The sequence below is a fragment of the Lagopus leucura genome, unplaced genomic scaffold (genome assembly GCF_019238085.1).
Source record: "Lagopus leucura isolate 7727_CA_CO unplaced genomic scaffold, USGS_WTPT01 Super-Scaffold_100015, whole genome shotgun sequence".
Lineage (NCBI taxonomy): Eukaryota > Metazoa > Chordata > Aves > Galliformes > Phasianidae > Lagopus > Lagopus leucura.
In genome coordinates this window covers 7,745,853-7,770,631 of record NW_024962269.1, presented here as the reverse complement: position 1 = coordinate 7,770,631, position 24,779 = coordinate 7,745,853, and the positions used below count along the sequence as shown (strand labels likewise).

The 24,779-nt window shown below is 39.3% G+C and overlaps 2 protein-coding genes across 6 annotated transcripts in view; one reads left to right on the top strand and one right to left on the bottom strand.

Moving 5' to 3' along the window:
• GALK2 (galactokinase 2) overlaps nt 1-1,765 on the bottom strand; it is a 48,997-nt gene extending 47,232 nt beyond the window's left edge. For all 4 annotated transcript variants that reach the window (XM_042875976.1, XM_042875978.1, XM_042875979.1 and 1 more), the window contains exon 1: nt 1,674-1,765. In XM_042875976.1, coding sequence (XP_042731910.1) covers nt 1,674-1,726 — 53 coding nt within the window. In that variant the 5' untranslated portion in view covers nt 1,727-1,765. The remainder of the gene's footprint in view (nt 1-1,673) is intronic.
• Nucleotides 1,766-2,770: 1,005 nt separating this feature from the next.
• Nucleotides 2,771-23,639, top strand: COPS2 (COP9 signalosome subunit 2). Of its 2 annotated transcripts, none has more exons than XM_042876128.1 (13): nt 2,771-2,866; nt 11,872-11,985; nt 13,006-13,083; nt 13,665-13,790; nt 15,137-15,226; nt 15,340-15,417; nt 16,298-16,472; nt 17,472-17,650; nt 17,815-17,867; nt 20,178-20,275; nt 21,596-21,678; nt 22,450-22,508; nt 22,887-23,639. In XM_042876128.1, exons 1-13 carry the CDS (start codon nt 2,813-2,815, stop codon nt 23,029-23,031), a joined length of 1,332 nt encoding a protein of 443 aa, XP_042732062.1. In that variant the 5' UTR covers nt 2,771-2,812; the 3' UTR covers nt 23,032-23,639. The 2 variants fall into 2 exon arrangements, with proteins under 2 accessions (XP_042732062.1, XP_042732061.1); XM_042876127.1 differs by having other exon boundaries at nt 15,116-15,226.
• The last annotated feature ends 1,140 nt before the right edge of the window (nt 23,640-24,779 follow it).

Genomic DNA, 24,779 nt, shown 5'->3' with positions numbered 1-24,779 from the left:
GATGGCTCATACGTGGCATCAGGGCTTGTCACAAGAACAAACACAGAAGCACTCCCTGAAGAGATGGATCTGATCACACCAGGCCTCAGCAAGATTTTCTTCTACATTTTGACTTTTTCAAACTTCATAAAGACTCTGCACCATTTCAGTACCAATACATCTATGCAGAACTCAAATTCCAAGCCTGTGATTATCCCTGTGCCTCATTCAGACAGTATGGCAGCAACAGAAGGTTCTTAAGATTGTCCACTTAGAAGTTCTGGATGCATAAAAATTCCAGAACACAGAAAGACTTGAAATATTGTTGTTTTTCAAGAGACTGTAAAGATATTTAACTTCCACTGAGTGCTTGCAAACTTGGGATGCTTTCATGTGTCATGCAGAAATAGTGAGTAAAAAGAGACAAAGATGAAATTAAGCCATTATCTTAAGTGATAAGATTACTTAAGCATAAGTGATTTGATGTTGTGATGCACTTCAAAACTACCTTAATGCAATTTAGTTTACACACTGACTCATTAACTTTCATTAATGTGAGCTAGACACTAAAATGATAAAGCAGTAAGAAGAAAACTAATCATTAGAACAGGTCTTGCCCTACCGACTTTAAAGCACATAGCATTTATTTAGTTTTTTTGTGTGCTAACAAAAATCCATTAACAGGAACGTTCCACATTCAGATTAAAACTAGAATTGGATGCCTGGTCAATGCAAAGCTAAGTAAGAAGACAGCAATGAAACACAGATGTTACAAAATTTCACAGACAGTTATTTAGTTTGTACTTGTTTGTCAAAGCTGTGTTATTGTCCCAGTATATATATTCCAATGTTTTGTAAGATTTCTCTGGGTGGAAAGCTACAGAACAATATTTGCTGTGAACTTTCAAATAGATCTTTCTGCACTTTTCTCCCTTGGAGCCCAGCAACAAAACTGTGTTCCCTCTTTGATTTGCTTACGATCTTCCCTAACATTGACTAGTTTATCACTTCCAATTAACAGATGCAACTTCTGCCGTTTCACTGTACAGTCCCTTTTTCTAAATCACACGAATGATAACGCTGTAGTCCATGGTAAAATAGATCAGTTGGCAGAGTCCGAGATGTTAATGTTTTTCTGTCGGCACGCTTGTTTCACAGATACGTGCACAGTGGTGTTAGCACCAAGCAGAGCAGCCACAGGGGCACGCTGATCCAAGTGCTGACTGATCGTGGCTTTTTAATGTGGGTTTACAACCCCTCACGAAGGGCCATTCCCGGATTTCGGCCTCGTTGCAACACACGTGCTGCAACGTAAGCACCTACATCAGAAGAAGCAAACGCATCCCTCACAGCTTCACACGTTCGACTCTGGAAATGCCGAACTGCCTTCCACGTGATTCAAATCCCGACAAGTGTCGGAACGGCGATTTCCTGCCTGCAGCAGCAGCACGGCCGGACACAGCGGGCAGCCAGCGCTGAAAGGCCTCACGTGGCCGCAGCCCCGGGGCTCCGCGCGGCCCGCCACCGCCCGCCGATGGCCGCGCGGCCCGGCTGCCCCCGGGCTCCGCCGCGCCGAGGCTGATGACACAACCGGCCGCGCCCCGCTCTCCCCTCGCGCGGCCGCCCGCCAGCCCGTCACGGACGCGGCCTCGCGCTGAGGGCGGGAGCGGGGCGGCCGCCCGGCCGGCACCCACCTGGGCTGCTCCACCAGCTGCACCGGGACGGTACCGGGGGCGTCTGCCGCCATGGCGACCCCTCCCCGGAGCCCCGCGCGGAGGCGGGCGGGCGGTCGCCGCGGCGGTCACGAGACGGGCGGACGCCGTCCTTCCGGGTGGCGGAGCCGCCGGCCCGGCCCCCTCCGCTCCCGGCGCGCGGCCCCCGCTGCGCGGTGTCGAGGCTGCTGCTGCGCGGGAGGGGCGCGCGTGGCCTCGTTCCGTCAGAGCTCGGCTGGCAGCGAGAAGCGTTACGAGCCGGGCCCAGCGCGGCACGAGCCAAGCGAACGGGTCCGCCGCCGGGATTCCGGCGCGCGTTACGGAACACCGCCCGAGAGGGCAGCGCTTCTCCGCGACGTCGTTTTTTCTGTCTCGGTTGCGAGGCGCGGTTCTGCCGCTCGCCTCGGCCGGGCCGCTTCCCCTCGGCAGCGGTTACCCCGGTTGCCGCTGTTTGTGCGAGTGCCGTCACGGCACCTCAGGAAGGTTTAAATGCTCGGGCTGAGGAAAGGCGCACCGCCACCCGCGTCACGCCCTGATGTCGCAGGTTAGCGCGCCTTGCTGAGGCGGTTTTTTACCTCAGGTCAGCAAGGATCAGAGAGTTAGAAGGCAGGTTTTAAAGGACAAGCGGCCCAAACAAAAACACACGAAAATAACACAGAACGGCCAACGTCCCCAGCGGCAATCCGCAGCGCAAACTGCCGGGCTCTGCGACACCGCACAGACTCGGCAGCACCGCGTTCGCCCCTCGGTTTCCCTCACACTAGCAGTTACACTGTAATATTCCCGCGAGCCCGGCGGCCCCGCAACCCTCTGAGGCTCTTTTTCCTTTTTCCCTTCGGTTTGGGCTTTTCAAACCCGGTGCCGCGGCATCCGCTCGGCACGCTTCGCGGCGCTCCGCCGCCCTCACACCCGGCAGGGCACACACCGGCCCCGCCCGCCGCCCGCGGTTGCCACGGCCGCTCGCTCACGCGCACGGGAAGCCGGGCGGCACCCGCCGCGTTCCGGCCGCCCCCGCGCGACGGCGGGTTCCGGGCGGAGCGGAGCCGCATTGGGCGGCGCCGCGCGGGGTTGTGGGAGAAGGGGCCGGCCGCTTCCCTCCCCCCGCCCGTCCTCCGGCCAAGATGTCTGACATGGAGGATGATTTCATGTGCGACGATGAGGAGGACTACGACCTGGTGAGGGCGGGACGCGGGGAGCGGAGGGCGCGGCGCAGGGACCTCGCGGGCTCAGCGGCCTCGGGCGCTGCCCCGCGCCGGCACGAGGGGCTGCGCTCTCCGGGGAGGCCGCGGGCCGCCGGGCCCCGCGCTCCGCTCCGGCTTGGCGAGTACGGGCCGCTACTCGGCGGGCGGCGGGGCTGACCGCGCGGGGCCGGGCCCCGGTGCTCGCTTCGGTGTCCGCCTGCGGAATTGCGCGGCTTGAGCGCGGCGCACGGCGGCCCCAGAGCGCCGGGGTGCGCCCGTCCTGAACTTGTTGTGTCTGCTTTGACGCCGAGCCGCTCGCTCCTCTAATTGCAGAGAGCCCGATTGGTTGTGTGGCGTTTTGACATCAGGTCTCATGCTAAGCTTTTACGGTTGAAAAGGAAATAACAGTAGAAGGCCGCTCGCGGTTAGCCACAGACAGACCGATTTATCCAGAAAAAAAAAAAAAAAAAAATGGGAATGTGATGGGATTTATGCTAAGGGTTCTCCCTTACTTAAAGCACTTTTTTGCTATGGGGAAACAAAAACAAAACAAAACAAAAAAACCCCTCAGACATTGTGAGAAGGTTAATAAACTAAATGTCACTCAAAACAAAATATGTTCTGGGCTCTCTGGTCATTTACAGTTGTTGCCATCATTGCATATTGGGGCTTGAGGTTCAGCTGTTTCTCTTCTGGTTTTCATTTGGGTCGTTGTATTTGTTTGTTTTGCTTTTCTGAACTTTGCATGGCTTTTTAGAACTGAGACATTCTCCAAAAGCTCTGTAGCAGAGGACTGCAAATCAATATGTCATTTACTTCAGTTAAACCTGTATTTACAGCAATGCAGTTTCATTGAAAACACCAGGCCTCTGCTTATGGGAGAGTTTGTGGTTAAATTTGCAGACTGATTTAAAACTGTGTTTATTTTCTCATGCAATGCTGTCAAATGAACAAAAAACAGAGTTTGGGTCGACTATACGTAACATGAGAACTGGATGTGTAGAGAAACCATTGGAGGTACACTTTGCAGTTTCTAAATGCAGCCATCCGCCGTTTTTGAGTAAGTAGTGCAGCTCTGTGCTCACAACGTGTTACGTCAAGTTTTTCCCGAGGATAGTTGCTGGTTTGATGCTTCTTCTCATGTTAAGTGTTTTTTTTCATTATTGGAAGAACTTCTTGCTTGTGGCAAATGTCAGCCCCTTCCTGCAGCTAATTTTCGCACAACATTTCTATTGTCATTAATTGGCTCTACTCTGGAATTTACAGGTAGTTCAGAATATATCTACTTCTTTTCAGTGCATAACTCTCAGGTAAAATGTCAAAGAATACTTAAGCTGCATCTTTAAATAAAACTTTTTTTTTTTTTTCCATTTTGTTTGGATTTGTAACAGATGAAGGAAAGAAAACCCAGAATTTAAGAATAAAGATACTTCAGCTGAACTAGTTTCTGTTCTCACACTAACAAACTGTGACTGGATGTTGTTTTCAGACATGCTTGAGACTGTAATTGCAGCATCCAACAAAACTGTTTTGGAAAATGGTTGAGTAAGCCTCTTATGAAGACAGGGATTCGTTTCTTCTTTCATGGTGATATGAATAATGAACAGAGGGCTGTGTGAGGGTACATAGCTCTCATTTCAGAGTATGTGCTGCTGCAGGAAGTTTGGAAACAGAAGAGCACAGTGCAGGGCAATGTACAGAATAGCACAGAATTGAAAACAAAGGAGCACAGCTGAGTGTTAGTATTTTGTTACCAGTAGGGAGAGAGAGGCAGGAATTGAGGAGAATTATTGGTAAGAGGAACACACAGCTATGTTGTCACAATGCAGTACATCAGATGTCCAAGGAGGGAAAAAAAGCCTTAAAAATTTTGATTTTGTCAGAGGTGGTTATGACTGTTCCTCTTTAAATGTGCTCTGACCTGACTGTGTAGAAACAGTCAGTTGTGTTTCCTGAAGGATGCAAATGTTTTGCACTTGAACTGAAATGTGAACTGATATTCTGAAGGCTGAGCTCGATCCCAACTTCATCGTAGGTTTTGCCTAATCAGAGCAGTTGCTGCACTGCCAAACAACTGAAGGCTGTCCTATTACATGACAATAACAGTACATTACTATTATTTCTGCTTAGTTTTCTGCTGGGTTAAAAGTGAACTTTTTTCCTATAAGTGACCTTACACAGTCATAGAAGTTAACTTTATCTGCTGGCAATCTGCAGATCAGCAAAAAAAAAAAAAAAAAAAAAATTATTTATGGGTGGATGAAGCTAGATTCAGAATTTGCTAATAGTGTACGCTGACAGCTTTGATTATAACACGGATTATTGCACTTTACGCTTCAATAAACAGGATAATGTTTTCTGGTTGTTAGGAAAACCACTGAATTTTAATTGCTTGTTTGGGGCTTTACATGATTTCAGCCCAAGTTCATTTTACTTGTTTCAGCTGAAGGGTGGAGAGAGAAGGAAGGACCATTGTAACCACTGTTCCTGTTCTCAGCCCCTGACAGCAAGCTGTGCTTAGAATTGACTTTGATGCTGAACTCAGCCTTCCTCTAGAAACTGATAATTCCAGGCACAATGACAGCACATTGACAGTTACTGTAATCCCTCTTTAATTTTGTTTTGCTTTAAACGCAAAGAAGGATTTGCCTGTCATGCTGTTAATAAGACATCGTATTGTGTGCTGAAATTCAATTTAAAAATTAATCAGGGGAAGGTAGCCAAATCTGTTTGCTGGGCAACTTTGTGTGTTTATGTTTGTTGTTGTATTATTTCGGTGACTTCAGCAGAAGAGCTCTGTACAGTTTGCATGAAGAGCTGTCTGTTCTTGTTCCAGGGAAGTTGTTACAGATTCATGACATGCAGATTCCCTTTTCAGACTGTGGCAATATTAAGAAATTTGCAGTTGTACGTTTTATTTCAGGCTGTCAGACAGGTAGTAAGCTTGAATTGGCTCACTCTTTCTTTTTAGCTCTAGGAAGCATAAACCCATTTCAGAAGAAATTTCTGTATGCTATCAAACTTTATAAGCACTCTCATCAGCAGATGGAAAATATCCTGCCTTACTTTGATGTATTTTTAATAGATAGAGTTGAAATTTTGAGTAGATTGTCACCTCTTCCCAGTGCTTGTGTTTCAGTATTTCCATCATTGAAAAAACTACGTGTGTTAGTTATAATGCAAACAAGAGGCAGCAAAACCTAACTTGCATAACTAGGGAAATACCAAATTGGGCAGGTCCTGTTTATACTCTTCTGTTTCTTTGTTGTGTTTAATTACATTAATATGTGATTTTAAAAAAGCATTCTGTGCATTTCACGAACGACATGGGATTCACTGTTCTTTGAATTCATTACCATTTCATATTTTACATGGATTCAGTGTGTGTGCTGATGTTCCATTTTATGCATTCTCTTCAGATTCACTCATAAGCACAGAATCAATATATTTAGGGCTTTTTTTTCTCATCACTATGATGTCTTATACGAAAGTATTGAGGCAAAGAGGATGAGAATAACTAGTGAGTAAATTCTTTCTTTGTGAATCGTGGTAACCTTGATGTAAGTTCTGATTATTATTATGGTGACTGTTTTAGAGAAAGTATTTAGCACTTTGCTGAGAAGTGAGCTCCCCAGGACCTGAGGGGCAGTTCCGTGTTAAATGTAAGTAAGTTAGCTGCCAGGTTCCTAGAAAAGGATGCCCAGAATTAGAGGAGAGCTGTGTGGTAGCTGTAGGAAAAAAGGCACTTATTTCAGATACTGCTTACGTGTCATAATGCCATTTTTTCTTTCTGAAGTCTCCTGTCTCATTTCTGCGCATCTCTCAAGCTCTGCTTGAAAAGATAACGCAAAGGCAGAAGCAGTCGCTCAGTAGAGCTGTACTGACCCTATTGCAAATGACTGGCTGCACAGCCTAATTATTCCTGGTGTCAGTAACGGGCTGTTACCCGCATGGTGTGAGCCAGCAGGCACTGGATGACTCGCAGAGGTAGCGAGGAGGAGCAGAGGATTTCAGAGACCTGGAATGTAGAAAAGAAAAGCAGGGCTGCCAATGCGTGGTTGAGCAGTTGCAGACTTATGGCACAGATCGCTGTTGTTTTTACCTTCATGGTTTGTTCTGTTTTTTCCCTCTTTTTTTTTTTTTCTTTTCTTTTTCTTTTTTTTCACCCTGTTCTCATTTATTTCTTTATATCCAAGTGTCCACTCTGGCCAATGCACATAGAAACTGTTCTTCGCTTGTCACCCTGTTGCCAAGGACCACTGTGTTTGGTTGATCAGTCTTGGGATGGATGCATTGAGCTCTGTGTTCATTTTAGATTAAATGTTCAGGAAATCTTGCTGGCAAGCTAAGAGAATAATGTATTGAGCAGTTATTTTCAAGGCTTTCTTCAGTTGGCCTCATTTGGGCATTTTTGTGTTTAAGAAAAAAACAAAACAAAACAAAATCAAAGGGCAACAGCAGCAACAAACCGAACCCACATCACTCGCACTGTTGTGAAATATCAGATCCTGCTCCAAATGAGTTTGTAGACCTCCTAAATGCCATGGTTATGAAACAGAGTTAGTTGAAGTAAAATCAAATTTTTACCAGACTTGTTCTCAGAAACAATTGAACTTCACAAAAAAGAATGCTTTGAATCAGTCCAATGGTTGAAATTTGGTAAAGTCACCAGCAATTGAAAATGGCAGTAAGAAGGACATTGTTGTTAACAATGCTTAAAAAGGCACATTTCTACAGAACTAGAACTCTCTGTATTGTGTGTGTGTGGAAAGTAATTCTCCGCACAGTGACTTTCCCTTTTCCAAAAACAGATCTGCAGAGGAGTGTGGTCCCCATGCAGCTAGCTGAGCAATGTATGGGAAGGAAAAGCTCAGATTGCTGCTCCACGTGTAAATGTATGGAGAAGTGCCTTGGGCAAGAGAGGAAAATCAGTAGCTAATTAAAGGCTGTTTTCACAAAATGCCACTTTCTTTGCTTTTGTGCACACTTTGCTATCAGGTTGGTGTGTCACTGCCTGCATGCCACAAAGAGCTGTTACAGTCACCAGCGTGGAGTGAAGGTCCCCAGGCTCGTGTGCATGCTGTCGGTGAGGAGCAGGACCATGCTTTGAGAGCTTGCTGGAATCTCAAGCCTGCATTCACTGAGGCTCCCGCTGCAACCACGGCTCATTTTCTCACCCTCCCTGGCCACTGAACGTCAGTGGACCTGTTCTCTGAGCCCAGGCACAGTGAGGCATCATCCAGGACTTGCACAACATAAAATGTTGAAGGGGAAGGGGAGCGCTGGGAGCAGGAATGAAAAGAGGGTAGTGAAGCACTAACCTAATGCCAACCTGTCCTGGCTGCTGGGGAAATTGAGAATGAATCTGTGCTGTAAACACAATATTTAAAGCTGTCAGGTGAATTGTCTTCTGCATGTGTTCATCCTACAAGCCAAGGCTTAGTATTTTAACAGTGTGATGAGATGAATTTGGCAAAAGCTCAGTGCAATGAAGACCTGTAAATTAAATTAGTTCCTTGGTACCAGTATAACTTCTATTAAAACTAAAGAACTGCATCCCTGGCAGAGGTCTTATCTACATTACAAATGAACTGATGTAGTAATTTTTCTTCCCTAAAAAGTGGGCTGATAGGGTCGGATCGTCTATAACTGATATTTGTAGTGGAATGATACTTAGTAATACCATAGCTATTTTTTAGCTGCAGGTCTTTTTAAGCTGTATCAGGGCTTTATAATCTCATAAATAGTAATAAATTAATAAAGCACTTCTTTGTTTTGTTCCTCACAGGAGGGGATTTCTAAGATCAGTTCTCAGAAACCTGCATAGTTAGGTTTCATTTGCTTTTATTTGTTGTGATGATATTGATGCACATTTAAAAATGTTACCAAGATCTTCATTAAAAAACTCTGAGGCTTACTTTTAACACTGACTGGAGCTAAAATGTAGCACGAGTTATAGGAGTGCTTTTGTATCTTGAAGTTACAAAGATGGATGTCCTTTACTATGCAAGGTGTTGAACTGCGGAAGTTCAGCTAGAATGCAGGGCAGTCAGAGAGTGAGGAAAGGTTGGGTTTTCAGTAACAGAATTTATTGTTTAAAGAATTCAGAGTTTCTGGTTTTGGCATTGAGAAGAAAATGTATCTTCTTTTCTTAGTCTGAACTTTGAAGAGGCAGCTTCACACTTCTGCTTTTGGCAAAAGCTGAATGTTCTTGCATTCATTCCATACCGTTAAACCGTCTCTGCATCAGTAGAAGACAGTGTTGCTCCTTCTGAACTGATCAGCATAACTAACATTGATGTTTAAATTAAGATGTAGCATCTTAATGGCTGATCTTCTTGGTTTTGATTGTCTATAGGTTCACTCTATCATTTCATACTTAGTTCAGCATGATTTAGAGGTTTTCTTCACAACCATTAATTCTAAATAGACCTTTTAAAGTAAGTGCCTTAGTTGCTGGGTTTTTTGTTTGTTTTACTCTAAGGCTGTTAACAATAATACAAGTATTAATGAAACTTGATCATCTTGTTGTTAAGTTCAGCATCCAATAAATGAGTTTTATTGTGTTATTCCTTGGCTTTACAGGATGTAAAGGATGTAAGATGTAAGAAGGGCCCTTACTCATTATGTGGAGATGGCATTTTTCCTGTCTTTCTTAAAGCATGGTACTTGATGCCTACTGCTGACAAATGTAAGAGCTGTTACTCTAAAAGTGTTCAGTAAGGTTAATTCACATGAAATAGCAGGCAAACCTGAAGGTGTACCTGTAGAAGCTAAATTGTCTGGAATACTTGTCAAGGTGTACGTAACCCATTGTGCCACATCCTCCCTAGGGCAGCTTTCACAGATAGATGCGTTCCTGCTAACAAACTACTTCAAAACAAGCTCAACCGCACTCAGGAGCAAGCACTGCTTCCAGCGTGAACTCCAGTGTGAATTCTCACTTTTAGATTGCAAAGGATTCCAATGCAGGGCCTCCTCCAGCTGTTTTTAGGAGTGTCTGCCATTAAGAAGAGCTTTTCAGGAGATCAGAAAGCTCTGTCTCCCTTAGAGCTTTGAGGCAATATCAAGATCTTAAATTTAATATGAGGCGAAGAGTCATCCAAGTAAAGGAAAAATGCAATGATGAGAGCATAGAACATTTCCTTTGATGCATTTCAAAGTGATTCCATTAGGAGAAGTTAATCTCTAAAATTACCACTTATTAGAATATTAATACATAATAAAGAATGAAAATAGTTTTATGGAATACTTAAGTAGCATTAAGAGAAATGATGTGAGAAGGGGCTCTGTGCTTGAGCCCACACCTGGAATCACTGCCAGGGCCCAGATGAAAACATAGATGTTTCTGGCTGTAGGCTTATAGGGCACGTAGCTTCCTAAAAGGAATTAATTCAGCTTGCCTTCCTTTTATCTTTATGAATAGATACTTCTGCCAAAAATATTCGTATTTGTTCAGGTGTAGTATAAACAAGGCATCAACTGATTGCATGCATGTTAAATGCCAGCTTGTTTAAGCTTTGGCAGTAGGAACCTTCAGAAGGTGCCACAGCTGGTGGCCTTGTATGTGTGTTTCTGCATGGCTCCTTCAGCATTGGATCAATTGGTAGAAATAAGCAAACCAGAAGGAAAGTCTCACCAGTGACATAAACTGCATGCTTTCTTTGGAATAGACAGTATTTAAAAGGGGAATGCACGAAACAGGCTGGGAGAATTCGCTAGCCGTTTCAGTCTGTTGATTGTTACTGAGTGCTATGCTTGGGGTAAGTGTAAATAAGTGCACAGGTGAGCAACTTGTCAGCATGTGACAAATGGAAACATTAGCTGTGTGTTCTGAAGGCTGGAGGAGAAACTCCTCAAGGCCCGTGTTTGTTAACATTTGGGTCAGCGGGGTGTTTGCATAATTTTTCCATTGGAGTTTAAGAAAACTAGAGAGCGAACTTAAAACTTCTATAACACTTCTATAGTCTTGAAGGAACAATTAGCAATATATGAATGGATGAAAGAATATATGTAGTGCAGATGAGCAAGTACAATAAAAGAAGAAATGCCAGCTTAAAGAAGGGCAACCAAATTCATGTTTTATACTGTCAAAAGGGAAAGTTACTCTGATGGCAGTAACTTCTGTGGTTTAAACAGATTCTCTTAAACAGTTCATTTGCTGATAGCTGAGCACTCTTTAGAAGGAAGTTGGCTTGAAAGTTGTCAGATATCATTGAGTCATATAAACCTCAAAATTATGATTTGAGATTTGACTTTGTTAGTGTAAAAAAAGTAACACTAGAAGTAAGTTTTTCAATTTACTTGCTGCTGGTGTGAGTGGTGGGTAATTGTTTGATTGAATTGTTGTGCCTTTGATTCATCCCCTCCTGCACTGGCAGTCTTTTAGCATTTTTCCCAATCAGTTTCTGCTTCTCAGCAAAGCAGCTGGTGTTACTGTTACCATTTCCTGAAATGAGGATGAATCTTCAGGATGTGAAAAGGCAGATTGGAGATTCACAGAAGCTTTTTATACTCTCTGTTGCTGAATCATTACTTGAGCAGCAGCTCAGCCAGCGTCTTCCCTGCACATAGCAAAGGTCATGTAACGGGGCACCTCTTGGCAGCCTAGTGGCCAGCATGTTTGCTTCTCCCATACAGAAATGACACATGCTATTAGGTGTCTGTCTTTAAACACCAGAATTAGTTGAATTTTAATAATACATCTGTTCTTGTCATGAAGGCAAAGGTGGTGGAGCTGTGAGTTCATTAGTGCGGAAACAGATCTGTTGAGAGGCAAGTGTTGGTGGATGGGAGGCTGGCCTGGTAGTGGGGTGAGAGAATGTTGTCATCAGAGTTCATTCTTAGGCTTTGGAACTAAAGATTTTAGTATGTAGTCGTTCCATGTCAGTTTGAACAATCCGTCTCACTGTTATTTATTCGTTTTCAGTGAATGTTCCAAATGTTGATTTTTCTTTTTTTCTTTTTTTCTTTTTTTTTCTTTTTTTAACTGAATGTAGGAATATTCAGAGGACAGTAATTCTGAACCCAATGTGGATCTGGAGAATCAATACTACAATTCCAAAGCCTTGAAGGAAGATGATCCAAAAGCAGCACTAAGCAGTTTTCAGAAGGTTTTTTTTTTAAATATATTCTCTTTTACTTTGATTATTTAGCCTGCAAGTACGGTATTTTAAAATACTTGCTTACAATTTGAGTTACTTTCTGGAATTATAAGGGTCATGTTTATATTTTAACTTTCTAATGTGCTAAGCTTATCATTGGCCTACTTGGATTCCTGGCTGATGGATGCTCCCTAAGCATGATCCCTTTCAGGATCATGCTTAGGGAGCATCCATAGGACAGGAGAGTGATATTTAATTACAGCACCAATCTTCAGAATTTAGTCAGTTAATTAACCTAAGTGTTGTTTTGTGTGCCAAGTTTAAAAAACAAATCCTTTTTTTTTTTTTTTTTTTTTAAATGACGTGGCATTTTCCCCTGGGTCTTACATAATGTGTTGTTTTTGGTTTGCTGTCTGAATCCAAGGTTTGCATGTATAAATTCTGGATGACACAGAGTTTGTTTCTTTGGTGTTAGTTTTAAGTTTTCAATCTGTCACCAGAAAGCAGTACATTAGATGACTTTGGAAAAATTGTATTTATTTATTTATAAAATGCTTATTTGCAAATCCTTCAGTTAACTATGCTATGTTAAAGATTCCTGCCTAGAAACTTTATGATATGTGAAGAACGTATGGCAATCCCAAGTGAACACTTTTTAAGTAATTTTGTTACAGGATAGTTTGAGTCAGTTTCGGTGTCTCTTACAACTTTGTCTATCTATATGTTCTCGTGGAATAGCAGTAAAGGTTAGTATTTGATATTAGACAGCAGCAACACAACTGTAAATAACAATTTGCCATCCACGCCTCAGGTAAGATGTGAAAATTTATGAGACATATCCTCTCTTAATTTCCTTAGTAGTATTGAAAAAGTAGAATTGAAGAACAAAGTAAATCACTACTTTGTGCAGAATGACATTGTGGGGGGAAATGCTTTTATGGGATATGTACATTTTAAAAGGGGATGCAAGTCAATGCACATTTCAATGAAGTTTTAATAAATACTGTTTTAAAATTTTTTCTATTTCAGGTTTTGGAGCTCGAAGGTGAAAAAGGAGAATGGGGATTCAAAGCTCTGAAACAGATGATTAAAATAAACTTTAAACTGGTAGGAATTGCAGCTATTGCTTGAATAAACAGCATAAATACAAATTTGATCTGGAGGCCTTATGGTCTTATTCAAAATTAGGACTGTGACTTAACTTTTCTTTTTGCAGTCTTCAGTATACGTGGTGGTTGCAAGTCAGTGGCAAAATGAATGCAGAACAAGTACAGTTGTTGGCTAAGACTCTTTTGAGAGTCTGAGGCTCAGCCATTGCTATCCTGGGGTATCAAGCCCTTTCAGACTGCTAACGTTGTATCTCAATACTTGTATTCTATGTAGGTACTTCACCTACATGTCGAAATAAGTGAAAAATGTTTTTACGGTGCATGTGCAACAATTCAAACAGTTGTACAGCCAACTCTATTTTCCCAGTTGAGACAAATATTTTAGATGTCTATTTTATGTGGCTTTACTCAAGTTATTCTTGATTTTGCCACTTAGGAATAAAGCAGTGAAGTAAAAGTTCCTCACAGCAACCACCATCACATAATCTGTCTGCTAGGCATTGTTTCTTGTATGTGCAAGATGTAACCCAGGTTTTAACCATTAAGGCAAAAATGATGTAATTGTGTTTTTCTTCATAGACTAACTTTCCTGAAATGATGAACAGATATAAACAGCTACTGACTTACATACGAAGCGCAGTCACAAGGAATTACTCTGAAAAATCCATCAATTCCATTCTTGATTATATCTCGACTTCGAAACAGGTTAGATCATCAGTTCTTCCATTTTGGTAGTTTTCCTTCTTGCATTCTTAACTGTGGACTTCTTTGTATATGGTGCTCTGATGTTTGGAGTTTTTTTAATTGTATTAGAGAGGATTTACAGTATGAGTTTATCATTATATATTGGAATATACTTCCCATTTCTATCAACACACAACTTTTCATAGATTCGTCTTTCTAATTAAAGTAGATTGATTTTGTGTGTGTGTGTGTGTGTGTGTGTATGTATGTATGTTATTCACCCAGAATTTCTATGCTGATAAGTAAATACATTTTTTAGCTTTGTGAATACACACTTTGCCTTTTCAATTAAAATTTGTAGTATTTTACTATTGGGGAAAGCACTTTGAGGAATTTTGCAGTGAAGTGCTGGTGTTAAATATAATTTATCTTTGTGAATTCTCTGCAAGTTAGGTACATGTTTACAGATACACAGCTGAGCTCCTTTTGTTTTATAATGTGGCACAGATTAAGAGAGAGCTCTACCTTGAAGTAGTACCTGCATATGGAGGATCGTTGGTCATTGGGTATGATTCCTCTGTCATCACAAACCTTCCTGTCCTGCCGCTCATAGGAAAGGGAGGTTTAATAGATGAATGATTTGGTTTACTCTGGAAGTCTAAAGAATTGGCTTGGAACTGTACCTTGTTGGCAGAGGTCAGCAAGTTTGGTCTAAGTGCACATGGACCCAAATCTGGAAGGACAATCTGGAACTGTGAACTCCAATTCAAATTCACTGATAGCTGCAAATTTGTTATCCCAAAAAGAATACTAATGCATTCTCTGTAGAACCTTTGTTAAAGGTCACACTCAGTACTTAAATTTCCACTTTGGATGTTGTCAGGTTTTTGTTTGTTTGTTTGTTTCTTAAGCAAATAAATAGTGCTATAGAGCTTTTTGTCACTCAGTGTTGGTAGTATAGAAAGAAGGCACAAACATTTCTCTCTAGAAATTTATTTCCTTTTTGGTATACAGTTTTTTTTTAAGTAGCAGCAATGGCTGTTATTGTTTGTCTTCTGCTACACAATGTAAGAATTTATATTGCTTGGTTAGATAAGATGGGTTTCTGTAAGGTAGCTTTCACGTTCATCTAGCATGAAAGATGACTGCAAATTTTGAAATGTGAATACTTCCTAATGTTATTTATTTGATATAATGAAAGCAAGTTGACTTAGTTTTGTTATTTAAGAAGCTCTTTACAATTCAGTAAGATGCAGATCTTTCTGATTTTGAAGTTCAAGCATGCAGTTTTAGTTTGATCAGATTAACTTTATTAACAGGTACAAATTTGCTGTTTACAATTATAGAATTCTGATTTTTTATGTCAGATGGATTTGCTTCAGGAATTCTATGAAACAACACTTGAAGCTCTGAAAGATGCTAAGAACGATAGATTGTGGTTTAAGACAAATACAAAGGTAAAATAAGTAACTTTTTTTTTTTGCTTTTCTTTGTGATACCCTCAGCTAAACTTATACAATAATTATGAAATCTTAATAGATCTTAGTACTTTAACTGTTTTTTATTACAGCTTGGCAAATTATATTTAGAACGAGAAGAATATGGGAAGTTACAAAAGATTTTACGCCAGCTGCATCAGTCATGCCAGGTACCTTTATACTCTAATCACTGTAGCTTGGTAAACAGCATTGGTTTTTTTATTTTTTTTATTTTTTAGTATATCTTTTGTTGGCATTTGAGATGTGTTGCTGAGCTTTTTTAGTACAGGGAAAAGAAATACTGTGCTTGTTCTCATTTGCTATCTGTTTAATAATATTAACTAAAAGTGAGAAAAATGTTTCATTCTTTACTTAAGGATGATTTTTAAAAAGCAATTCACAACTACTATTGATTAAATTTCATTTTTGTCAGGTGTAAGAAGAAGCACATAGGAATAATCTAAAACCATAGATGTTTAGTTTCAAATATAGTGAAGATTCCAAACGAGCTTCAATGCAGTATGAAACTACAGCAGTGACTTTCTGATTTGGAAGGGGGGAAGAATAAAGACAGCCATCAGCCTGCTCTGCCTGTTTGTCCCCCTTTCTTCCTGTAGCTTGGAAAATAGGTTATAAAGATCTGTTAAATGGTTCTGTTACAGGCGGTAGAAGAATTTGTGTCAATCATTGCATTTGTATACTGAAGTGAGTGTTGTGGTGTGTTTGTCTGTTCGTTGTTTTTTTTTGTTTGTTTTAAGAAAAGAGGAAAAGAATGAAGAGCAGAACTTGGGAACTAATTTGTGATAAGAAAAACAGTTAAACAAAAATACTGCCTTTTAATAAAGCAAAAGCATCGGAATTCAGCCAGCTATAACTTCCTTCAGTATTAGTTTTTTTATGTATGTGTTCATATCAGTATTTCAAATTTCTAGGCAAATCTTTGTGTCAGAGAATTACTGACAGTATTTGCTAATGAGTTTTCTATTAGTATAAAATTGAAATTGCTGTTCCCTGAAAACTTCACATTATTTATTGCTTAATCTATCCTAGACTGATGATGGGGAAGATGATCTAAAAAAAGGTACTCAACTATTGGAAATTTATGCTTTGGAAATTCAAATGTATACAGCACAGAAAAATAACAAAAAACTTAAAGCACTATACGAACAGTCATTGCACATCAAGTCAGCTATTCCTCATCCACTGATCATGGGAGTTATCAGAGGCAAGTGAATCTTTCATTTAACTTGTTGCAGATTAGTGTAATGAGAATCTGATAATTAGTATTTTCTCAGCTTGAACTAGAAAGAAGAGGGATCCTGTAGGTTGGTAGTTAGGCAAACCCAATGGGAATAAAGAACTACAAGTGCTGTGACTCCGGTCTCGTTTAATACTGCCTTCTGTAGGACTTCCAGCTTTGCTGCTCTAGTGCCCAAGCACCAGATGCACTGTTCAGCAGGCAGGACAGTTGGCTACACTGAGGGTAGGAATGAAGCAATAGAAGAACATGGGAAGACCTGATCTGTTTGAACTGATGGCAGACAACAAAGGACAAAGGCAGAGGGCTTGGCGGGTTGCTAATGCTGTAATCACCTTTAATAAATTCGTGCAGTGTCTTGCCCCACTAAGATTTGTCAGAAGCTGAAGAACTTGAAGATGTGTTTGAAAGTGGTACTATCAGTAAAGGTGAATTACAGTGAAATTCTTCTGTGTGTCTTTGAAAAAAAGAAAAACAACTTTCTCCACAGTGCTGGTGTGCCTTCTCCCTTACTGTTGAGCAGGCAATCTGGCAGTAGCGGGTACTTCAGAGATGAAGGGAAATGAAGTGTTTCTCAATTTTCCTGGACAGTTTTGCTCAACATATTGAGAAAATTCCAGAAATACAGGAAGTACATTACCTTTAAAGTCGAAATAAATTCAATTTTTATAATATTTTAACATAAAGTTAAAATAATTACTGGCTGTGAGGATTAGGGTTCTTTGATGGTGTGGGTTGGTTTTGTATTTTTCTTCTTTAGAAGATGTTTGTTCAAATGGCAAAGCTTTATGTGAAGGCTCTAGTGTTTGGGTTTTTTTTCCTAGTGATTTTTTGGAGAATGAAAAGACTCCTGAAAATATTTCAGTAATCTATTTAGAAATAGTGGGGAACTCTTGAGTACAGTTATTGCAGTCAGCAACAAGCACAGAGTGTTCCTTTCTCTTTTCATCTCTGTTTTCTTTTCAGAATGTGGAGGCAAAATGCACTTAAGAGAAGGAGAGTTTGAAAAGGCACATACTGATTTTTTTGAAGCATTCAAGAATTATGATGAATCAGGGAGCCCCAGAAGAACCACTTGCTTAAAATACTTGGTCTTGGCAAACATGCTGATGAAGTCTGGAATAAATCCGTTTGATTCTCAGGAGGTACTTCAAGAGATATGATTAAATCATTCAGGTTTATTGCCTCTTTTTTTCTTTTTGTCTTTTTTTTTTCTTTTCTGACTTTGTAGGAATATTATCCAAAAGACGACAGTGGAAAAAAATATTTAAAATCTGAACATCCATGTTTTGCTTTCTGTTCTGTGTAGGCTAAACCATACAAAAATGATCCAGAGATTCTAGCAATGACGAATTTAGTAAGGTAAGATTTTAATTTTTCCAGAGAAAAGAAAAAAAACACCTGTAGTATCCAGACAGCAATGGAATAATTTTTTAAATGGTGGCTTTTCTTTGTACAGCTAACACTTATAACAGTTATTGGACAAGTACTTGTAGGTTGGTTGGTTGTGGTTGTGATTATTATTATTTTTTTTTTTTTAAAAAAGCAACTTTTGTTTGCCATGACGTACCTAGATACCTGTACTGTACCAGGTAGGAATATGGAAACATGCTGTTATCTTCTGCTAAGTTGAGTTTTCTTCTGCAATGGCAAATTCCTTTAAAGTTTTGTTGCCTAGTGCTGTGATTTGAATTCCAGGCGTGGCTGACTTTGTGATAAACCGAGGTGATTGACATCTCACACTAAAGCCAGTAGAATAAGTGGATGCCTGGATGTTTTGTGATTACTAAAGGACATTCATAATTTAGGAATATGAAATGAATTTTTCAGGTGTTCTCCAGCATCCTTTAAATGCACATGAAGATCAAAAGCGTGCCTCTTCACCTCTTAGAGACAGCTGCCAACTGAGAACTCTGAGGGTATTGACATCATCACGGAAAATAAATTGAACTGAGGCAGCCTTTGTATACTGTGCTATATGAAGCTAACTTGCTCCATCTGCTCTTTGCCTTATCAAATAATAAAAAAAAAGAAAGCACCACATAGGAAAGCTTCCCACCTTTATTTGTAAGAAGTAATGCTTGCTCGCATTTTGAAATAGTCTCGTATCACCTTGCTGTGATATTGCTGTGGTGCTGCACCAGTGTATGCATACAGATCATTTCTGAAAGTGAGGATATTCATCCATTATTGACATAATGATAAGTAAATGGTTTGGCAATTCGTTAAGGGAATGTTTCCATTAATTCCACTTCAGACATGTCTTTTCTACTTTGCTTTCATGGTTTTGTGTGAGTTTGAGACAGAAGGAACTCCAGATGGCCTTACCCAAACTCATTTTATTCATATTCCTAATTTTTATCTTTTATCTTGACATTTGAGTATAATTGCTTTTATAAACTTAATAATGCAATTAAGATAAGAAATGTGCAGAAGACAAAAATCATTTCCAAGCACTACAATTATGTTTTTAATTCTTCTTGTACTCTACATTGGTAACTTGAATGTATTACATATGGTAAAAAGAGGCTTTTGAAAGAAGCAATAGAATATGCTTAACTGAGATACCATTTAATTTTGAAGTGCAATTACTGGTTTCATGTGATACAGTCCAGTCTACTCATGACTCTTCATAAACTCCTGAAGTTCCACCTTGAATGTCACCGGTTTTTATGTTGTCCCTTTTCATGATAATAAGGGGTGGCTTTTGGGGTCAATTCTTACCATTTGAAAATGTACAGAGAACATGAATAGAATTTGTTCATAAAATGTTTGGTGGAGATCCAAAGCAGAAATTGAAAACCTGTATCCATCAGTTTGTCTTTCAGGCTAAATGCTGCTAGCCTGCAGCTTAATTAAGTTTCATTGTTTGAGTGGGCAGTCCCAGTTGCAGTTAAGAAAAGATGTTCCTTTAAGAAAAGATGATAGATTTGGATTGTAAGATGATTATGTTCCAAGAAAAATGTTGTTTTGGTGGTTATAACTCCTACCTTTAAATGATGCTGAGATGCCTCTACTGAACAATAATTGGTGTCTGAATCCACATTGTTTTTGTAACCTTTTCTCGAATAACAAGATTGAGCAATTAAACTGAAAATTCACTATACGTAAGAATCTAAACAGTAATATGCCAAAAATTAGTGATGATTAGTCTTGATAAGTCAGACATTTCTTCTATCTTCCAGTATTTTTAGAATTCAATTTAATGAAGACATTCTAGGAAGAATTAAAAAATAAAAAATAAAAAATAATCAAACTGGAATCTCTTTACTTATTTTGTTGTTGTTGTTTTTACATAATATAAGGATTCATTAAGCCAAATTTCAAGTAATTATGCTGTCCAAAATTGGCTGGTTTTAGACTTCAGGGTTTTCTGTTTATTTTGTTTTCAAGTGTAACAATTTGGAAAACAGAGTACATTTACAGAAGAACTAAATGTTCTTAGTGAAGTTTCGTAAATGCTAACAACTGAAAATAGAGAAAGGTCATTTCTGGAGCATTTCATCTTGAAATATTTTTTTCCTTATAAAGATTCTGAATGTAGTTGTTTTTCACCAATGCTTAATACTTATTATTATTATTATTATTACTATTATTTTAAGAAGAATGAAGCCTTAATGAGTCTGGTTTTAATTTTAAAAATATTAACTTAATCTCTCACTTTTTCTGAAGTGCCTATCAGAATAACGACATTACTGAATTTGAGAAGATTCTGAAAACAAATCACAGCAACATCATGGATGATCCCTTCATAAGGGAACATATTGAAGGTATTTTTAGATAATAGATAATTCCTTTACTGTTTCCAAGCTCGATATTGATCAGGATCAACGTGCATCCAGGTGTATGTTGAAAACAATGGTTGAATGCATAGTTATCTATATTTAAAGAAAACCAAAGTGCACTAGCGCATGGCTGTTAGTTCTATTCACATGATAAACAAAAGTTACCCTCTGCATTTGCCACATATCTGAGATTTTTAAAAGCCTCTCCCCTGGAACACAGTGTCCAGTCTCAACTCACTGCTCTTTTCATCAAGAGTAGAACTAATTCTGATATTGCCAGATCAATTAGCTGGATAGCTACTCGAGAGAAAGAGTTAAATCCGAAGACCTGGTTTTCTTGCACTTCTTGTTTGTAAAAGAGAACATGGCAAACAGCAGAGGAAACTAAATATAACACGTCTACTGCTGTTATGTACAGGCTACTGGTGAACTTCAAAGTCTTGTAGGAAAACTCGGTGAGATAAGAGAAATGAATGCTTAAGAAAGGAGTCGAACAGAACTGGCAGACAAAAAAAGGAGGACAATAGAATTCAAGGACTGGAGGGAATCTGAGTTTCACCCTTTACATGTAGTCTACTAGTGATACACAGGGAAAAAGATATTCATTTTCTTTAGTCTGTAGTGATATGGACTGCATGTTCATAGTTACAGAGTTTATGAACCTTTTGTTGTTATTTTAGTATTTTCTGTTTTATTGAGAAACATAATCTTGTGTTCAGTAATATCATATAAAAAGTCCTCGTGTTACCAGTTAGCTAAGGATCCATCTAGCTTCTGTTAATTTACAGTGATAATTCCTGCTTTCATTTTATACAAGCTTTCTTTAACATTGACTGTGGTATTGTACCTATCCACAGTCAGTCACTTCATACAGGCTATGTTTTATCATTCTTTTGCTCCTCATTGTAATGATACCATTTGGCTCTGACCTTGGACTTAAAATATGAATGTACTCGTGAAGTTAAAGGTATGCAGGCTTCCATTTCAGAGCCTTAAGCTTGCCTTTTCTTACTTTAGTACAATGTAAACAATACAGCCACAAATTAGAGGGGCAGACATACAGTTAGTTTGAATAATTCTAGTTTTAACCAAGGAATATATTGCTCCCTGTTTAAAGAATTTTCAGCTCTATCTATACATGCTAGAGTTATGTATTGCCATGCTGCCCCCTGAGAAAAAAGGATCTTTAGTTTGCTGTGCTTTCCTGCAACCTACCACCTACATTGCAGTATTTAGGCCTTCTTTCTTCATTGTATCTTCATTTAATAGGTACTGATGTTATTATACTTTTGTTTTTTCTTACAGAGCTTTTGCGAAACATCAGAACACAAGTGCTTATAAAATTAATTAAGCCTTACACAAGAATACATATTCCTTTTATTTCTAAGGTATGTGTCAGTGGAGCCTTGTATTTGCTTAAGTAAATGATTAATTATGAATAAAAACACTTAAATACAGTGTATCCAGGAATAGAACATCTAAACTATAATGTAAACTGTATTGTCATACTGATGTATTGCTGGCAGCTTTGTAGTGTGAAAGTGTAAATTTTAGGCATCTTCCCATTGCTTTTTATAATGTGCACTGTGATATATTTCTGTGGTACACAATAACTGTGTTCTACTTGGTGTAGAAAAGAACATTTCTGAAGAGAAATATAAAATGTTAGATTTGCATAATTACGAAATTTTATGGATATAAAAATCCAAGTTTTAATCTCTCTGGTTCAGAAGATAATTTTCAGATATCTTTAGTGAAAGTTAGAGAACTGTGGTAACAGAGTAAACAAATTATAAGACTGGAACTATTGATTTCATTTTCTAACCACTAAAGAACAAAATCTAAAACAAAACAAAAAAAGTATTTATTTTAAATACAACAAAGGAACTGTTCTGAAGCTTCCAAAATTTTTTCTTTATCCTCTTCAGCCTTTTATGAGAGGTTACTGATCTCTAGATTGTTGGCCATGTTCATTTCGGCTGGAGATCTTTTGCTTGACAGATCACTGGTGAATTATTTTTTTCAAACAGTAAGAAACAGAAATCTGAAGAAAACTGACCAAATTATGTACATGTAAATAAACACTGGAAGGATTTAATGTTGCAAAACAGAATGGCATTTTTTTTTCTTCTTTCTTTTTTTTTTTTTTTTTTTTTTAGGAATTAAACATAGATGTAGCTGATGTGGAAAGCTTGCTTGTGCAGTGCATATTGGATAAGTATGTATTCTTTTTCTTGTTTACTGATCTTTGAAATAATCAAAGTATGTAAGAAGCAATAAAACAGCATTTCTGTGCTTTATAACAAGACTGTTTGACTCTTAAGCCAAAAGGTAATGATGCTGACTTTACTGGTTTGCTTGATTTACAAGCGAAGTATATTTGTAATTTGTGAGCCAAAAGAACTTTATATGGCTAGGCAGGTTGTCCAATGAATTAATTGCTCAGTGACTTAATTTGCTTTCTAGCCATAATGACAGCTAAATAGGCAGTGTCTCCCTCTTACGTAAGAAGACCTCTTGCTTTACCTCTTGATTATTGACAGCTCCTGTTGCTGTGTGCATTAGTGACTGTGGCTGTTTATTTGTTCCCTTGTAGCACTATACATGGCCGAATCGATCAAGTCAACCAGCTCCTAGAACTGGATCATCAGAAGAGAGGTGGTGCACGGTATACTGCGTTAGATAAATGGACCAACCAACTAAATTCTCTCAACCAGGCTGTAGTCAGCAAACTGGCCTAACAGAAAACAAGCTTTTACAAACGTACTTAAGGCAACAGTACAGTGATGTAAACCTTAAAAGAACTGGGAATGGCAAAACTACTGTCGGTTGGTGTGCCCTGAAATTATTGGAGTTATGGCAGAAGTGCTTTTTTGATCAGCTGGTTTGTGTTTTGCTGCTGCATTTATCCCAAGAAAAAAACAGCTTTAATCTCCAGAAGAAAACCAAAATGCCACGGGATTTATGCTGTATTGACATCTTGCCCTAAACATACAACATCCTAGTAATTTGTCAAAGGGCAGTTAATGACCAGAGAGAAGATTTTTGTCATGATTTTAAATACACTGACACATTACTGTTGGTTAAATTTAAAACATGTTTTACTTGCAGAAATTCTCACAGAAATAACCTGCAATAACTTGAAATGCGTACCCTTTTGAACACTTCCTTTTCTCATGTATAAATTGAAATGTTTGCTGCATTTTGAAAAATGTCAATTCTCCAAAAATGTGTCCGTATATTTCTGTACCTGCAGTGTAGTAAAGGTTTAGAAGAAACCCCATAATCAGTGGCATACTGTCACTTAGGTTTCAAGCAGCAAAATAAACAGTGCAGTTCAGAGATTGTACAGTTTGTTTCTTGATGTGCTTTCATTATACTTGATTTTACTTTTGTTATTTTTAAAGGAAGATGGATTGCTTCATTTTCATCTTTTCACCTGACAAAGGACAGTATGAAGAATTTAAGTCTAAACTTTGGTATCTGTGCTGTTTATTTTTTTCCTTGAAGTAGCTAAACATAAATACTAAGAAGTTCAAAAACTGGCATTTAGCAGTCTAAGTTAACTGACTTTTATCTTGCAATATTCCAAATATTATTTCTGTCTGGTTGATGTTGGTGAGCATTAATTTGGCATTGACCAAAAATCTGGTCTTTTTTAATTTTGGTGTATTTAAGAATACAAGTTTTCCAGGCAGTACCCTGGGAATAGAAATGCAGACTCTGATTATAGAATTGTAGAATCTCTAAGGTTAGAAAAGATCTCCAAGATCTAGTCCAACTGTCCCCCTGCCACCAGTATTGCCCATTAAACCATGTCCCTGAGTACATCTATCATTTCCTTTGAACACCTCCAGGAATGGTGACTCCACTGCTTCCTTGGGCAGCCTGTTCCAATGCCAAACCACTCTTTCTGAGAAGAAGTTCTTCCTAATATCTAATTTGAACCTCACTTGACACAACTTGAGGCCATTCCCTCTCGTTCTGATGCTAGTTACCTGGGAAAAGAGGCTGACCCCCACCTCACCATAGCCTTCTTTCTGGGAGTGGTAGAGAGCAGTAACACTCCCTTCAGCCACCTGTTCTCCAGACTCAGCAATCCCAGTTCCCTCAGCTGCTCCTCATAAGACTTTTGTGCAGACCCTTCACAAGCTTTGTTGCCCTTATCAAAGGGTAACAATTTCAAAGAGATTGTTGCCCTCTAAGACATTGTTGTCTTGTTTCCCAATCAGTGATCCCTGACCAAATTCAGTGTATACAAAAAGACACTCTGAGGGAACCCAGTACAGTAAACTTGGTAATAAGAGAATACATTATTTCCCAACTATTTGATTTTACTGTAGTCTATTGAAGTCCTACAACATGTAGACACATGCCTCGCGCCCTAAAATTTGAGGTTCATCCATTAAAATACTGAGCTGTAGTGTTTGCCACATCAACCTCTCTTCCTGTGGCAGCTTGTTTAGTGTTGTCTTAAAAGCTAAGGGTA

Coding starts and splice junctions, on each gene's coding strand:
- COPS2 (XM_042876127.1), top strand. CDS start 2,813: ATGTCTGACATGGAGGATGATTTCATGTGCGACGATGAGGAGGACTAC. Junction 15,418..16,297: donor AGCTGCATCAGTCATGCCAG/GTACCTTTATAC, acceptor AATCTATCCTAG/ACTGATGATGGGGAAGATGA. Junction 20,276..21,595: donor CATAAGGGAACATATTGAAG/GTATTTTTAGAT, acceptor TTTTTCTTACAG/AGCTTTTGCGAAACATCAGA.